Source organism: Sus scrofa, chromosome 2 (genome assembly GCF_054392235.1).
Source record: "Sus scrofa isolate SSC_HxYL_T2T_F1_AM1 chromosome 2, Sscrofa_HxYL_maternal_Yorkshire_Landrace_v2.0, whole genome shotgun sequence".
NCBI classification, from domain to species: domain Eukaryota; kingdom Metazoa; phylum Chordata; class Mammalia; order Artiodactyla; family Suidae; genus Sus; species Sus scrofa.
In genome coordinates, this window is record NC_139384.1 from 61,019,239 (window position 1) to 61,036,984 (window position 17,746).

The window sequence follows — 17,746 nt, forward strand, 5'->3', positions numbered from 1 at the left end:
CCGAAGGTTAGTCCCTGGGAAAGGGCCGGGGGACGCCTGGGTGGGGGCTGAACACTGAGACCTCGCCTCCGAAGGTTAATCCCTGAGAAAGGGCCGGGGGAAGCCTGGGGGGGGGGCTGGGCACCGAGAACTCGGCTCCAGAGATTAGTCCCCGGGCTAGGGGGGCGGGGCAGAGCAGAAACTGCTTGGGAGGTCTCTAAACCATTTGACGGGGCAGAGACTGCCTGGGAGACTAGAAAACAAAGCTGTTGTAGAGGAAGGGAGCAATACTACAGGGGCGGGGAAATGGAAAGCCACATCAGAGGGAACCTGGGAGAAGACCCTGGTCTGCGCCCGTGCTGGGGAGGGGAGAAAAGAAGGGGTGGATCCCCATAGAATACCCCCCACGCCACAGCAAGCTTACAGGCCCGCTAGCTAGCAGAAAGCTGTGCTTCCCAGTGCATCCCCTCCCCCCACCCCCGCCATGCCCTACGCTCTCACGGACCTGGGGCTGCCTGCCATCCAGGAGGGCTGGCCTCAACAATTGCCTGAAGCCTATCACCGCAGGGGCTGTCCCTGCACAGGCCTGCTTGCCCTTTGGAGGGGCTACACTTCCACAGAGCAGCACCAAACACCACCAGCCCCCGAGAAAAGGCCGGCAGCCCAGAAAAGCTAGAACAAGCTTAGCCAGGCTGTGAATAGATCAGCCTAATTCTCGGACAGTTTTTCTGAGTCGGGTTGCCCCGGGAAGGAGCCTCTTCAGTTTCCAACGGCCTAGCTACCCGCCCAAGCCCCCAGGGGGTGCCCCACTCCCGAGAAATAACTGCTCAGCACCACCAGCCCCCTGGAAGAGCCCCTGCAGCCCAGAAAAGCTGCAACAAGCTCGGCCAGACTGTGAAAAGATCCGCCTACATTCTCAGGCTGTCCTTCTGAGTTGGGCTGCCCTAGGGAAGAGCCTCTTAGGTTCTCAGTGACCCAGATAGCTGCTCCAGCCCCCAGGGGTTGATGCACCCCTGAAGAGCAGCTGCCCAACACCACCAACCTCCGGCAACAACCCCACAGCCTAAAAACATAAGAGCAAGCTCTGCATGACCAAGTGAAATCTGCTACCATCGTGGGGTGGACCTCCCAGTCCTGTCTGCCCTCAGGAAGTCCTCCTTTGCTTCAAAGAAACACTGTTAGCCCCATCAACACTCCAGAAAAGCCACACTGCCACAAAAAAGATTGACCAACAACACCAGCCCTCAGGAAATATTCCACGGCAGTGACAAGGCAAACACTGCCCGATAACGGAGAGTACAACTCCCTCAGGAAAAAGAAAACAACAAGCAAGATGAAGAAGCTGAGAAACCAACCCCAGTCAAACCAACAGGAGAACTCACCTAAAACAGTCAACAATGAAACAGATCTCTGCAGTCTGACAGACCTGGAGTTCAAAAGAGAAATAGTGAAAATACTGAAGGAATTCAGAGAAGATATGAACAGTAATGCAGATACCCTCAGAAAGGAACTAGAAAATATAAGGAGGAGCCAAGAAAAACTAGAACATTCATTTGCAGAGATGCAAACTGAACTAGGGGCAGTAAAAACCAGAATGAATAATGCCGAAGAACGAATCAGTGATATGGAAGATAGAATAATGGAAATCACTCAATCTGGTCAACAGACAGAAAACCGAATCAAAAAACTGGAAAGCAATATAAGAGACCTATGGGATAATATAAAGCGGGCCAATTTACGCATAATAGGAATTCCAGAAGGAATAGAAAAAGATAAGGCGATGGAAAATATATTTGAAGAAATTATCACTGGAAACTTCCCAAATCTAAAGGATACTGGATTCAAGATACAAGAAGCACAGAGGGCCCCAAACAAACTGAACCCAAACAGACCCACACCAAGACACATCATAATAAAAATGGCAAAAGTTAGTGATAAAGAGAGGATCCTAAAGGCAGCAAGAGAAAACCAGAATGTTACCTACAAGGGAACCCCCATAAGAATATCAGCTGATTTCTCTACAGAAACACTACAGGCCAGGAGGGAATGGCAAGAGATATTTAAAGTGCTAAAAGGAAAAAATATGTAACCTAGAATACTCTATCCAGCAAGAATATCATTTAAAATAGAAGGGGAAATAAAAATTTTTCCCAACAAACAAAAACTTAAAGAATACAGCAACACAAAACCCAGGTTAAAGGAAATATTGAAAGGGCTTCTCTAAACCGAAAAGAAAGGAAGGAAAGGGAAGAAAAAAGAAAAGAAAAAAAAAAAAAAGGAAGAAGAGGAAGAACTAGGACTGAGGAAACCGCAATCAGAGAGCAGTCACTCAAATAAGCCAGCATAATGATTTAATCACGAACATGCTTCAAACAAAATAAAATTAAAAAGAAAAAAATTAAAAAGAGTCATCAAAACCATAAAATGTGGGCAAGGGATATTAGGAAGTAAATAACCCTTTTTGTTTGTTTGTATGTCTCTCTTCTTAATTTTAATATAGTAATGAAGTGTTTGAACTTACAGGACCATCAGGCTAAAACACACAATTATGGGAAGGGGTTAGCATACTTAAAAAACAGGGAAACCACAAGCCAAAACCAAATATTGCATTTGCAAAAAATGAAAAAAAAATACACTCAAGCAAATAATAACAGGAGACCATCTAACCAAAAAAAAAAAAAAAAAAAAAAGAAAGGAAGAATGGAGAACCATAGACTCAACTGGAACACGAGGTTCAAATGGCAATAAATAATCATCTATCAATTATCACCTTAAACGTCAATGGACTGAATGCCCCTATCAAAAGACACAGAGTGGCTGAGTGGATAAAAAGGCAAAAACCTTCAATATGCTGCCTACAAGAAACTCACCTTAGGACAAAAGATACATATAGATTGAAAGTGAAAGGGTGGGGAAAAATATTTCACGCCAATAGACATGACAGAAAAGCAGGAGTCGCAATGCTCATATCAGACAAAATAGACTTTAAAACAAAAGACATAAAGAAAGACAAAGAAGGACACTATTTAATGATTAAGGGATCCATCCAAGGAGAGGATGTTACTATCATCAACATATATGCCCCAAACATAGGAGCACCCAGATACATACAACAAATATTAACAGACATAAAGGGAGATATTGATGAGAATACAATTGTAGTAGGAGACCTTAATACCCCCCTCACATCAATGGACAGATCCTCTAGACAGAAAACCAATAAAGCAACAGAGATCCTAAAGGAAACAATAGAAAAGTTAGACTTAATTGATATCTTCAGGACACTACATCCCAAAAAATCAGAATACACATTCTTCTCAAATGCTCATGGAACATTCTCAAGAATTGACCACATATTGGGACAGAAAGCGAATCTCAATACATTTAGGAGCGTAGAAATTATCTCAAGTATCTTCTCTGACCACAATGCCATGAAATTAGAAATCAACCATGGGAAAAGCAGAGAGAAAAAACCTACTACATGGAGACTCAACAACATGCTACTAAAAAACCAATGGATCAATGAGGAAATCAAGAAGGAAATTAAAAACTACCTTGAAACAAATGATAATGAAGACACAACTTCTCAAAATCTATGGGATGCTGCGAATGCAGTGCTCAGAGGGAAATTTATAGCAATCCAGGCCTTTCTCAAAAAAGAAGAAAGATCCCAAATTGACAACTTAACCCTCCACCTAAACGAATTAGAAAAAGAAGAACAAAAAACCCCTAAAGTCAGCAGAAGGAAGGAAATTATAAAGATCAAAGAAGAAATCAATAAAATAGAGACTCAAAAAACAATAGAGAAAATTAATAAAACCAAGAGCTGGTTCTTTGAAAAGGTGAAAAAAATTGACAAACCCCTGGACAGACTCACTAAAAAGAGAAGAGAAAAAACCCAAATAACCAAAATTATAAATGAAAAAGGAGAGATCACAACGGATACTGCAGAAATACAAAAAACCATAAGAGAATACTATGAACAACTAGATGCCAACAAGTTGGACAATCTGGAAGAAATGGACAATTTTCTAGAATCTTACGGCCTGCCAAAACTGAATCAAGCAGAAACAGACCAACTGAACAGACCGATCACTAGAAATGAAATTGAAGAGGTCATAAAATCACTCCCTACAAATAAAAGTCCAGGACCAGATGGCTTCACAGGTGAATTCTATCAAACATATAAAGAGGAATTGGTGCCCATCCTCCTTAAACTCTTTCAAAAGGTTGAAGAAGAAGGAATACTCCCAAAGACATTCTATGAGGCCACCACCACCCTCATTCCAAAACCAGACAGAGATACCACCAAAAAAGAAAACTATCGGCCAATATCATTGATGAATATAGATGCAAAAATTCTCAACAAAATCTTAGCCAACCGAATCCAACAACATATCAAAAAAATTATACACCATGACCAGGTTGGGTTCACCCCAGGTTCACAAGGATGGTTCAACATACACAAATCAGTCAACATCATACACCACATTAACAAAAAAAAAAGTCAAAAACCATATGATCATCTCAATAGACGCAGAAAAAGCATTTGACAAAGTCCAACATCCATTATGATCAAGACCCTCGCCAAAGTGGGTATAGAGGGAACATTCCTGAATATAATCAAAGCCATTTATGATAAACCCACAGCAAATATAATCCTCAATGGGGAAAAACTGAAAGCCTTCTCACTCAAATCTGGAACAAGACAGGGAGGCCCACTCTCACCACTGTTCTTCAACATCGTTTTGGAAGTCCTAGCCACAGCAATTAGACAAACAAAAGAAATCAAAGGCATCCATATAGGAAGAGAAGAGATAAAACTGTCACTGTATGCAGATGATATGATACTATACATAGAAAACCCTAAGGACTCAACCCCAAAACTCCTTGAACTGATTAATAAATTCAGCAAAGTGGCAGGATATAAGATTAACATTCAGAAGTCAGTCGCATTTCTGTATACCAGCAATGAAACATTAGAAAAGGAATACAAAAATACGATACCTTTTAAAATTGCACCTCACAAAATCAAATACCTCGGAATACACCTGACCAAGGAGGTAAAGGACCTATATGCCCAGAACTATAAAACTATAGTAAAGAAATCAAAGAAGATGTAAAGAAATGGAAAGATATTCCATGTTCCTGGATTGGAAAAATCAATATTGTGAAAATGGCCATACTACCCAAAGCAATCTACAGATTCAATGCAATCCCTATCAAATTACCTATGACAGTTTTCACAGAACTAGAACAAACAATCCAAACATTTATATGGAACAGCAAAAGACCCAGAATCGCCAAAGCAATCCTGAGAAACAAAAACCAAGCAGGAGGCAGAACTCTCCCAGACTTCAAGAAATACTACAAAGCCACTGTCATCAAAAGAGTGTGGTACTGGTATCAAAACAGACAGACAGACAATGGAACAGAATAGAGAATCCGGAAATAAACCCTGACACCTTTGGTCAATTAATCTTTGACAAGGAAGGCAAGAACATAAAATGGGAAAAGGAAAGTCTATTCAGCAAGCATTGCTGGGAAACCTGGACAGCTGCATGCAAAGCAATGAAACTAGAACACACCCTCACACCATGCACAAAAATAAACTCAACATGGCTGAAAGACTTAAATATACGACAGGACACCGTCAAATTCCTAGAAGAGAACATAGGCAAAACACTCTCTGACATCAACATGATGAATATTTTCTCAGGTCAGTCTCCCAAAGCAATAGAAATAAGAGCAAAAATAAACCCATGGGACCTCATCAAACTGAAAAGCTTCTGCACAGCAAAGGAAACCCAAAAGAAAACAAGAAGACAACTTACAGAATGGGAGAAAATCGTTTCAAACGATGCAACATACAAGGGCTTAATCTCCAGAATATATAAACAACTTATACAACCCAAGAGCAAAAAAACCAATCAATCAATGGAAAAATGGGCAAAGGACCTGAATAGACATTTCTCCAAAGAAGATGTACTGATGGCCAACAAACACATGAAAAAATGCTCAACATCGCTGATTATAAGAGAAATGCAAATCAAAACTACCATGAGATACCACCTCACACCAGTCAGAATGGCCATCATTAATAAATCCACAAATAACAAGTGCTGGAGGGGTTGTGGAGAAAAGGGAACCCTCCTGCACTGCTGGTGGGAATGTAAACTGGTACAGCCACTATGGAGAACAGTTTGGAGATACCTTAGAAATCTATACATAGAACTTCCATATGACCCCACAATCCCACTCTTGGGCATCTATCCGGACAAAGCTCTACTTAAAAGAGACACATGCACCCGCATGTTCATTGCAGCACTATTCACAATAGCCAAGACATGGAAACAACCCAAATGTCCATCGACAGAGGATTGGATTCGGAAGAGGTGGTATATATACACAATGGAATACTACTCAGCCATAAAAAAGGATGACATCATGCCATTTGCAGCAACATGGATGGAACTAGAGAATCTCATACTGAGTGAAATGAGCCAGAAAGACAAAGACAAATACCATATGATATCACTTATAACTGGAATCTAATATCTAGCACAAATGAACATCTCCTCAGAAAAGAAAATCATGGACTTGGAGAAGAGACTTGTGGTTGCCTGAAGGGAGAGAGAGGGAGTGGGAGGGATCGGGAGCTTGGGCTTATCAGACACAACCTAGAATAGATTTACAAGGAGATCCTGCTGAATAGCATTAAGAACTATGTCTAGATACTCATGTCGCAACAGAAGAAAGGGTGGGGAAAAACCTGTAACTGCAATGTATACATCTAAGGATAACCTGACCCCCTTGCTGTACAGTGGGAAAAAAAAAAAAATATGACACTCCAAAACCTATGGAATGCAGCAAAAGCCGTTCTAGGAGGAAAGTTTATAGCAATAAAAGCCCACCTCAGGAAACAAGAAAAAGCTCAAATAAACAACCTAACATTACATCTAAAGCAGCTCGAGAGACAAGAACAGACAAGACCTACAATTAGTAGAAGGAAAGAAATCATAAAGATCAGAGCAGAAATCAATGAAATGGAAACAAAGAAAACCATAGAAAATATCAATGAAAGTAAAAGTTGGTTCTTTGGAAAGATCAACAAAATTGATAAACACTTAGCCAGACTTATAAAAAAAATAGAGAGAGGACTCAAATCAATAACATGAGAAATGAAAAAGGAGAAGTAACCACAGACATCACAAAAATACAAAGGATCATAAGAGACTGCTATATGCAACTATACACCAATAAAACTTAAAACCTAGAAGAAATGGACAAACTCTTAGAAAATGACAATCTTCTAAGACTAAAGCATCATGAAATAGAAAAGATGAATGGACCAATCACAAGAACTGAAATTGAAACTGTCATTAAAACACCTCCAACAATCCAAAGTCCAGGACCAGATGGCTTCATGGGAAAATTCTATCAAACATTTAGAAAAGAGCTAACACCTTTCCTTCTGAAACTATTTCAAAAAATTTTCAGAGGAAAGGACACTCCCAAAATCATTCTATGAGGCCACCATCATCCTGATACCAAAACCAGACACAGATACCACAAAAAAAAAAAAAGAAAACAAGGGGCCAATTCCACTAATGAACATAGATGCAAACATCCGCAAAAAAAATACTAGCAAATCAAATCCAACAAAACATTAAAAGGATTGTACATCATGATCAAGTGGGATTTATCCCAGGGGTGCAAGCTTTCTTCAATATCCACAAGTCCATCAGTGTGATACACCACATTAACAAACTGAAAAATAAAAACCGTATGATCCTCTCAATAGATGCAGAAAAACCTTTGACAAAATCCAACACCCATTTCTGATAAAAACCCTTCAGAAAGTGGGCATAGCGGGAACCTACCTCATTATAATAAAGGCCATATATGACAGACCCAGAGCTAACACCACTCTCAATGGTGAAAATCTCAAAGAATTCCTGCTGAGATCAGGAACAAGATAAGGATATCCACTCTGGCCATTACTATTCCACAGAGTTTTGGAAGTCCTGGCTATAGCAATCTGAGAAGTAAAAGAAATAAAAGGAATCCAAATTGATAAGGAAGAAGTAAAACTATCACTATTTGGGAGTTCCCATCATGGCACAGTGGTTAATGAATCTGACAAGGCACCATGAGGTTGTGAGTTCAATCCCTGGCCTTGCTCAGTGGGTTATGGATTTGGTGTTGCCAGGAGCTGTGGTGTAGGTTGCACATGTGGTTCGGATCCTGCATTGCTGTGGTTCTGGCATAGGCTGGCAGCAACAGCTCATATTAGACCCCTAGCCTGGGAACATTCATATGCTGTGGGAGCAGCCCTAGAAAAGGCAAAAAGAGAATAAATAAATAAATAAAATTATCACTATTTGCAGATGACATGATAGTATAACTAGAGAATCCTAAAGAGGGTACCAGAAAACTGCTAGAGCTCATTCATGAATATGGCAAAGTCGCAGGATACAAAATTAATACACAGAAATTGACTGCATTTCTATATACTAACAATGACAGATCAGAAAAAGAAATTAAGGAAGCAATTCTGTTTACCATTGCATCCAAAAGAATAAAATACCTAGGAGTAAACCCACCTAAAGTGACAAAAGCACTATACTCTTAAAACTAAGACACTGGTGAAATAATCAAAGATGGCACAAACAGTTGTAAAGACATACACTTCTCTTGGATTGGAAGGGTCAATATTATTAAAATAACTATACTACCCAAGGCAATGTACAGATTCAATGCAATCCCTATCAAATAACCAAGGATATTTTTCACAAAACTAAAAAGATATTTTAAAGTTTGTTTGGAAGCACAAAAGACCCAGAATAGCCAAAGACATCCTGAAAAAGAAAAATGGAGCTGGAGCAATCAGGATCCCAGACTTCAGACTATACTACAAAGCAACAGTCATCAAAACCATATAGTACTGGCACAAAGACAGAACTACAGATCAGTGAAACAGGATAGAAAGCCCAGAATTAAACCCACACACCTACAGTCAACCAATCTATGACAAAGGAGGCAAGAATATACAATGGAGAAAAGACAGCTTGTTCAATAAGTGGTGCTGGGAAAACTGGCCAGCCACATGGAAAAGAATGAAATTAGAACACTCCCTAACACCATACACAAAAATAAACTCCAAATGGATTAAAGACCTAGATATTAGACCAGATACTATAAAACTCTTAGAGGAAAACATAGGCCTAATTCTCTCTGATGTAAACAACAGTAACATTTTCTCAGATCCATCTCTTAGAGTAATGACAGAAAAAACAAAAATAAACAAATGGGACCTAATTAAACTTAAAAGTTTCTTCATAGCAAAGGAAACCGTAAACAAAACAAAAAGACAACCCACAGAGTGGGAGATAATATTTGCAAATGAATCAACTGACAAGGGATTCATCTCCAAAATTTATAAATACCTCCTACCACTCAATACCAAAACAAACAACCCCATCAAAAAATGGGCAGAAGATCTAAACAGACAATTCTCCAAAGAAGACATACAGATGGCCAAAAAACACATGAAAAGATGTTCAACATCACTCATCATTAGAGAAATGCTGATCAAAAGCACTATGAGGTACCACCTTACACTAGCCAGAATGGCCAGCATCAGAAAGTCTACAAACAATATATGCTGGAGAGGCTGTGGAGAAAAAGGAACACTGGTACACTGTTGGTTGGATTGTAAATTGGTGCAACCACTGTGGAAAACAGTATGGAGAGTCCTCAGAAAACTAAATATAGAACGACCATTTGATCCAGCCATCCTACTCCTGGGCACCTATCCAGAGAAAACCATAACTCAAAAAGGCACATGTACTCCAATATTCATTGCAGCACTATTTGCACTAGCCAAGACATGGAAACATCGGCAAATGTCCATCAACAGAGGAGAGGATAAAGAAGATGTGGTACATATACACAATGGAATATTACTCAGCCATAAAAAGGAACAAAATAATGGCATTTTCAGCAACATGGATGGAGCTAGAAACTATCATGAAGTCAGTCAGACAATGAGATGCCAACATCAAATTCTATCAGTGACATGCGGAATCTGAAAAAAGGGCACAATGAACTTCTTTGCAGAACAGATACTGACTCACAGACTTGGAAAAACTTATAGTTTCCAAAGGAGACAGGTTGGGGTGTGGGGGGAAGCACTGGGGTTGTGGGATGGAAATGCTATAAAACTGGATTGTGATGATCAATGTACAGCTGTAAATGTAATGCATTCATTGAGTAATAAAAAATAAATTAAAAATAAATAAGCCAGTACAAAAGGACAAAAGAAGAGAAAGAAGTAGAAACATAGAATCAACTGGAAAACAAGGTTTAATGTGGCAATGAATACATATATATCAATAATTACCTTAAATGTCAATGGACTGAATGCTCCAATCAAAAACATAGAGTGGCAGATTGGAAGAAAAAAGCAAAAACCTACAATCCACTGTCTACAAGAGACTCATCTTAGGGCAAAGATACATATAGGTTGAAAGTGATGGTATGGGAAAAGATATTTCATGCCAATGGACAAGACAGGAAAGCAGGAGTTACAATACTCATATCAGACAAAATAGACTTTAAAGTGAAGGCCATAAATAAAGACAAAGAAGGACACTATTTAATGTTAAAAGGATCCATTCAAGAAGAGGATAATACAATTGTCAATATTTATGCCCCTAATATAGGAGCACCCAGATACCTACAACAAATCCTAACAGACGAAAAAGGAGAAATTGATGGGAATACAATCATAGTAGGAGACTAAGGAATATTCTCAAGGATCAATCACACACTGGGGCACAAAACTAACCTCAACAAATCTAAGAGTATTGAAATTATTTCAAATATCTGCTCTGACCACAAAGGCATGAAACTAGAAATCAACCACAGGAAAAGAAATGAGGAAAAGCAGATAATGCAGAAATACAGAAAACCATGAGAGAATATTATTAACAATTGTGTGCCAACGAATTTGACAACCTAGAAGAAATGGACAACTTTCTAGAGACTTACAGCCTGCCAAAATTTAATCAAGAAAATATAGGTCAACTGAACAGGCTGATCACTAGAAACCAAATTGAATATGTAACAAAACCACTTACTACAAATAAAATACAGGACCAGATGGCTTCACAGGTGAATTCTGGCAAACATATAAAGAGGGATTTATACCGATACTCCTTAAAATTTTCCAAAATGTTGAAGAAGGAACACTACCAAAGATATTCTATGGCACCACCATCACCCTAATTCCAAAACCAGGCAAAGATACCATCAAAAAAGAAAACTTTGATGAAAATAGATGCAAAAATTCTCAACAAAATTTTAGCCAACTGAATCTAACAACATATAAAAAAGATCATACACTAAAACCAAGAGGGATTCATCCCAGGTTCACAAGGATAGTTCAACATATGCAAATAAATCAATGCCATACACCACATGAACAAAAGAAAAGTAAAAAACCACATGATCATCTCAATAGATGCAGAAAAAGCATTTGGCAAAGTACAACATCCATTCATGATAACAACTTACCAAAGTGGGCATAGGGGAACATACATTAACATAATAAAAGCCATTTACAACAAACCCACAGCAAATACAATACTCAATGGAGAAAAGGTGAAAACCTTCCCACTAAAATCTGGAATAAGACAAAGATACCCAATCTCACATCTGTTACTGAACATAGTATTGGAAGACCTAGCCACGGCAATCAAACAAAAGAAAAATAAGGGATCCAAATTGGAAGAGAAGAGGTAAAATTTTCACTGTATGCAGATGGCATGATACTATATATAGAAAACCCTAAGGACTCAACCCCAAAACTACTTGAACTGATCAACGAATTCAGCAAAGTAGCAGGATATCAGATTAACATTCAGAAAACAGTCAAATTTCTGTATACTTACAATGAAATATTAGAAAAGGAATATAAAAATACAATACCTTTTTGGGAGAAAAAAAGAATGTATACATGTATATGTAACTGGGTCGCCATGCTGTACAGTAGAAAAAAATTATATTGGGGAAATAATAATTTTTAAAAATTAAAAAAAATACATTACCTTTTAAAATTGTGGTCAAAAAATCAAATACATGGGAATAAACCTGACCATGCATTCAAAAGACCCATATGCTGAGAAGCATAAAAAATTAATCAAGGAAATTAAAGAGGTTTCAAAGAAATGGAAAGATATTCCATGCTCCTTGGCTGGAAAAATTAATTTTATAAAAATGGCCATACTACCCAAAGCAATCTACAGATTCCATGCAGTCTCTATCAAATTACCCATGATGTTTTTCACAGAACTACAACAAACAATTCAAAAATTTATATGGAACCACAAAAGACCCAGCATTGCCAAAGCGATTCTGAGGAACAAAAACCAAGCAGGAGGCATTACTCTCCCAGACTTCAGGCAGCATTACAAAGCTGCAGTCATCAAGACAGTGTGGTACTGGTACCAAAACAGACATACAGACCAATGGAACAGAATAGAGGACCCAGAAATAAACCCAGACACTTAAGGTCAATTAATCTTTGACAAAGGGGCGAGAATATAAAGTAGGAAAAAGACAGTGTTTTCAGCAATTGGTGCTGGGAAAACTGGACAGCAACATGCAAATCAATGAAATTTAAACACACTCTCACACCATGCACAAACGTAACCTCCAAATGGCTTAAAGACTTAAATGTAAGACAAGACACCATCAAACTCCTGGAAGAGAACATAGGCAAAACACTCTCTGACACTAACATTACCAATAGGTTCTTAGGTTAAACAGAAATAAAAGCAAAAATAAACCAGTGGGGCCTAATCAATCTGACAAGTTTTTCACAGAAAAGTAAACCACTAAAAAAACCTTATAGAATGGGAGAAAATTGTTTCATTATATTGAAACTGACGGCTTAATCTCTACAACATATAAACAACATATAAAACTCAACAGCAAAAAAGCCAATAACCCAACGGAAAAATGGGCAAAAGTCCTGAATAGACACTTCCTTCTTTCTCCAAAGAAGATATACAGATGGCCAAAAAGCACATGAAAAAATGCTCAACATCACTGATTATTAGTGAAATGCAAATCAAAACTACTATGAGGTTCCACCTAACACCTATCAGAATGGCCATCACTCATAAGTCCAACAATAACAAATGCTTGAGGGGTTCAAGATAAGGGAACTCTCCCTCATACACTGTAGGTGGGAATGTAAATTGGTACAACCACTATGGAAAACAGTATGGAGGTGTCTTAGAAAACTGTACAGCAATCTCACTCTGGGGTGAGAAATATATCCAGACAAATCTTTCCTTAAAAAAGACACAAGCACCCGTATATTCATTGCAACACTATCCACAATAGCTAAGACATGGAAGCAACCCAAATGTCCACTGACAGATGATTGGATTACTACTCAGCTATAAAAAAGAACTAAACAATGACATTTGCAGCAATATGGATGGAACTAGTAACTTCCATACTAAGTGAAGTAAGTCAGAAAGAGAAAGACAAATACCATATGATACCACTTATAACTGGAATCTAATGTATCACATAAATGAACCTTTCCACAGAAAAGAAAATCATAGACATGGATAACAGTCTTGTAGTTGCCGTGTAGGAGGAGAAGGGAGTGAGATGGACTTGGAAGTTGTGTTTTATAGATGCAAACTATTGCCTTTGGAATGGATAATCAATGGAATCCTGCTGTATAGCACTAGAACTATGTCTGGCCACTTGTGTTGGAGCATGATAATGTGAGAAATAGAATGGTACCTGTATGTGTGACTGGGTCTCCCTTCTGTGCAGTAGAAAATTGACAGAACACTCTAAACCAGCTATAATGGAAAAATAAAAATCATTATAAAAATAAAATAAAATGGGTAGAAGATTTGAATAGATATTTTCCAAAGTATTCACACAAACAGCCAACAGATGTATAAAAAGGTGCTTGACATCAATGATTATCCAAGAGATGAAATCAAAATCACAGTGAGATATAACCTCATGTCTATTATAGAATGGCTATCATCAAAGATAAGAAATAACAACTGATGGTTAGGATAAGCAGCAAAGGGAATACTTGTGGCCTAGTTGGTGGCAATGTAAATTGGTGCATCCACTATGGAAAACAATATGGATTTTCCTCAAAAAGTAAAAGTAGAACTACCATATGACCCAGCAATCTCACTTCTGAGTATTTATCTGAAAGAATTAAAAAAAACCCTAACTGAAAAAGATATCTACACCCCCATTTTCATTGCAACGTTATTTACAAGAGCCAAGACTTGGAAATAACATAATTGTCCACTGATGGATAATATATTATTCAGCCATAAAGAGAATAAAATCCTACCATTAGTGACAACATGGGTGGATGGTGACAGCATTATGGTAAATGAAATTAGAGAACAACAAGTACTGTATGATTTCACTTTATGTGAAATCTAAAAAATGAAAAAGCATAGAAAACAAATGCTGAGAACAAATTGGTGATTACCAGAGGCAGGAGTTGGCAGGGTGGGCAAAATTAGTGAAGGTGGTCAAGAGGTATAAACTTCCAGTTATCAAACAAGTAAGTCATGGGGATGTAGTGCACAGCATGATATCTATAGTTAAAAATACCATAACATATATTTGAAAGTTGCTAAAAGAATGAATATTAAAAGTTCTAACCACATGAAAAATTTTTGGTTTTAATGAATGTTAACTGACATATTCTGGAGATCATTGCATAATATGTACATGTATGAAATCATTACCTTGTATACCTGGAACTAACATAATGTTTTATGTCAATTAGATCTCAATTTTAAAATTTAAAAATAAAATAAAGAAAATTCATGGCATGTTACTGAGTCCTAGTAGAGTGGGGACACATGACTATAGAGCACCAAGTGGCATTGTTTCTGAAAGACTCCATTAAAACCTACCTGAGTTCTGTCAAACCCACCAAGTCAAACAGGTCCAGCATAAGTTCCTCATATGATGGAAATTGTCATCTGGGATTAGGCAAAGCAAGACCAGAGGGTCCAACTTGTAGGCAAAGGTAGCACAGAGAAAGAAGGAGAATAAAGCTGTTCTCTTTCTGTATTTCATGAATCTCACTGGTTTAATATCTAATCTTGGTAATAATCTTGGGTGAGGAGAGTTTCATGTAAATATATATATATATATATATGTATATATATATATATATATATTGCTGTAAGATGGAAGGTAATTTTTAAAGTTATTAAATTGAGACTATGCTTATATCTTAAAATGAAGAGGGTATTTTTATTGTCCAAGATGGAGAAAATCAGCTGTGGAGACTTCCTGAGATTTCACCAAGGGGCAGGAGAAAACTGTAGGTGGGAGAATAGTTAGAGAGGACTACCATGTAGTTTCCCAAATGAATCCACAAAACCACAGTTATTGAGTATAATAGTGATATAGATCGTATTCTTCCCTTTTAAGTTAGAACATAGTATTTGTATATATTTAACTGTGGTGATTGCACTAATTATAGGAGCCAAATACACAATAAAATGATACTTGTACTGAAGAGTATGACCTTATAACATCTAACATATATCTAAATATGTTTACCTAATCATCTGATAGTTTAACACACCTCTTAAAATCTTGTATTAAAAAAGACATGTTTATTTTAAAATTATCACCCAATGCTGGTTGATTTTAAATAATTTTTATGTATTTCAAATAATATCACTGCTTTTAATATCAAGCCAACTCAAGTAATCTGAGTTCATTCTGAGATCCAGATGTGAACTCTTATTTTACTTACAGAAAGTTTCTAATGACCTCAGAGATGTCAGGCTAAATTTAATTAAAAATATAAAATAATTTTCTTAATTTTTTCATAACGTAATAATACCCCAAAGAAAAGTAAAGGAACCTCCACTGGAGACTTGGGAAATCACATATGAAAAATTTTAGTTACACAGAGTCACAAATAAATTGGTTTCCTGAAACCACACTACCCCCTTGGTATTTGAACTTTATTTACATATAGCTTTGCTCATGGTCACAAGCATGTTCTTTTTACAGCTGGGAAATATTGCTCATCTACTAAGACACCCCATATCTCCCCATTAACTTCGTGAGAGCTGCCACAACATCCTTGTTCCTCAAGCTATAGATAAGAGGGTTCAGTAAGGGGGTGAGGATGTTGCTGAAAACAGAGAGAGCCTGGTCCTGCTCTGGACTATGGGAGGAAGTGAAAGTCATGTAGATGAATATATTTGGGCCAAAAAAGAGACTCACCACAGTTAGATGGGAAGAACAGGTGGCCAGGGTTTTTTTTCTGCCCTTAACAGAGTTCATATGGAGGACAGCAAGGAAGATGAGTGTATAGGAAGCTATGATGAGAATGAATGGCAAAACAAGAAGCACAATGCTTGTAACCACCACCACTGACTGATACACAGATGTGTCTTCACAGGAAAGCTTAATGAGGGCTGGAACCTCACAGAAAAAGTGGTGGATTTCCCTTGACCCACAGATGGGAAAGTGCATAGGGTAGACAGTATGGATAAATGAACCTATGGAGCCTCCAATCCAACATACAGCAATCATATGCAGACAGAACTTGGGGTTCATGATGATGGGATAATGCAGTGGGTTGCAGACAGCCACATAGCGGTCATAAGCCATGAGAGTCAGGATGAGACACTCTGACATTCCCAACATCAAATAGAAGAAACTCTGCATTCCACAGCCAATCCATGATATGGTCTTTTTCCCTGTGAAAAAGTTAGAGGCCATCTTTGGGACAATGGTAGAAGTTAATGTCAAGTCAATGAGGGAGAGTTGACTGAGGAGAATGTACATGGGTGTATGGAGTCTAGAGTCACCCCAAATCAGGACAATCAGAAGTATGTTCCCCAAAAAAGCCAGGATGTAGAGGAAGATGATGATCGAGTTGAGGTAAATGGAATGCTTAAACTCAGGAAAGAGTCCCACAAGGATGAAATTGGTTACTGATGATTCATTCCAACCCACCATGCCTTTAAAAGAAATGTAACAGGGCTGGGAAATAAATCGAATAGATTAGAACAGTTGATATTCTGTACAGGTCTTATATCAACATGTGGATTTAAAATTTTATATCTTCCCCTCCCCCCATCTTTGGGCTCTCATAATATGTACTATTAACTTATCCAAGATATCTTACTACCTATTGTTGAGCAACTGCCTGAATATTTGCTAAATACAGAATATTGAAAAGATCAACTTTAGTGCCTCTTACAGTCTAAGTTCATCTTTCCCTTTCCTCTTTCTCTTCTTTCATTCCGTTCTTTCTTCTTTTACGTTCTTTCTTCATTCTCTTTTTTTTTTGTTAGAGAATCTTGTAATAATGATGGATATACTTTCTACAAATATGAACCTCAAAGTATATATTATTTCTGATAGCCATGGGATCTAATTTTTAACTCTTTTATATTTGAAAAAAATAATATAGAAATATCAACCTAATTCACTAAATTTAGTTTTTAAAGTTTCAAATTAATTATTCAGCAAATCTTAAATGAAACATCCTATTGATCTTCTTTTTTGGGAAAGTGCTATGATATCAATACAGTAATAGAAATTTTCATACTAACATAATTGCAGTGCTCCAAGCCATGAATGCTAACTAACGTTTACCAAACAAAACTTATATTTTTAGTCTAGAATTTTAGATCTCCCTTGACTTTGACTCAGAATA

At 37.7% G+C, this 17,746-nt stretch overlaps 1 protein-coding gene across 1 annotated transcript; it reads right to left on the reverse strand.

Annotated features, from left to right (window-relative positions):
* Positions 1-16,107: 16,107 nt before the first annotated feature.
* On the reverse strand, positions 16,108-17,043 carry LOC100511864 (olfactory receptor 2L3-like). Its single transcript, XM_085015238.1, has one exon. The coding sequence runs from the start codon at positions 17,041-17,043 to the stop codon at positions 16,108-16,110; it is 936 nt and encodes a 311-aa protein (XP_084871364.1).
* Positions 17,044-17,746: the final 703 nt, after the last annotated feature.

What these genes read in the sequence shown, in the direction of transcription:
- LOC100511864 (XM_085015238.1), bottom strand. Translation starts at nt 17,043, where the DNA reads ATGGTGGGTTGGAATGAATCATCAGTAACCAATTTCATCCTTGTGGGA.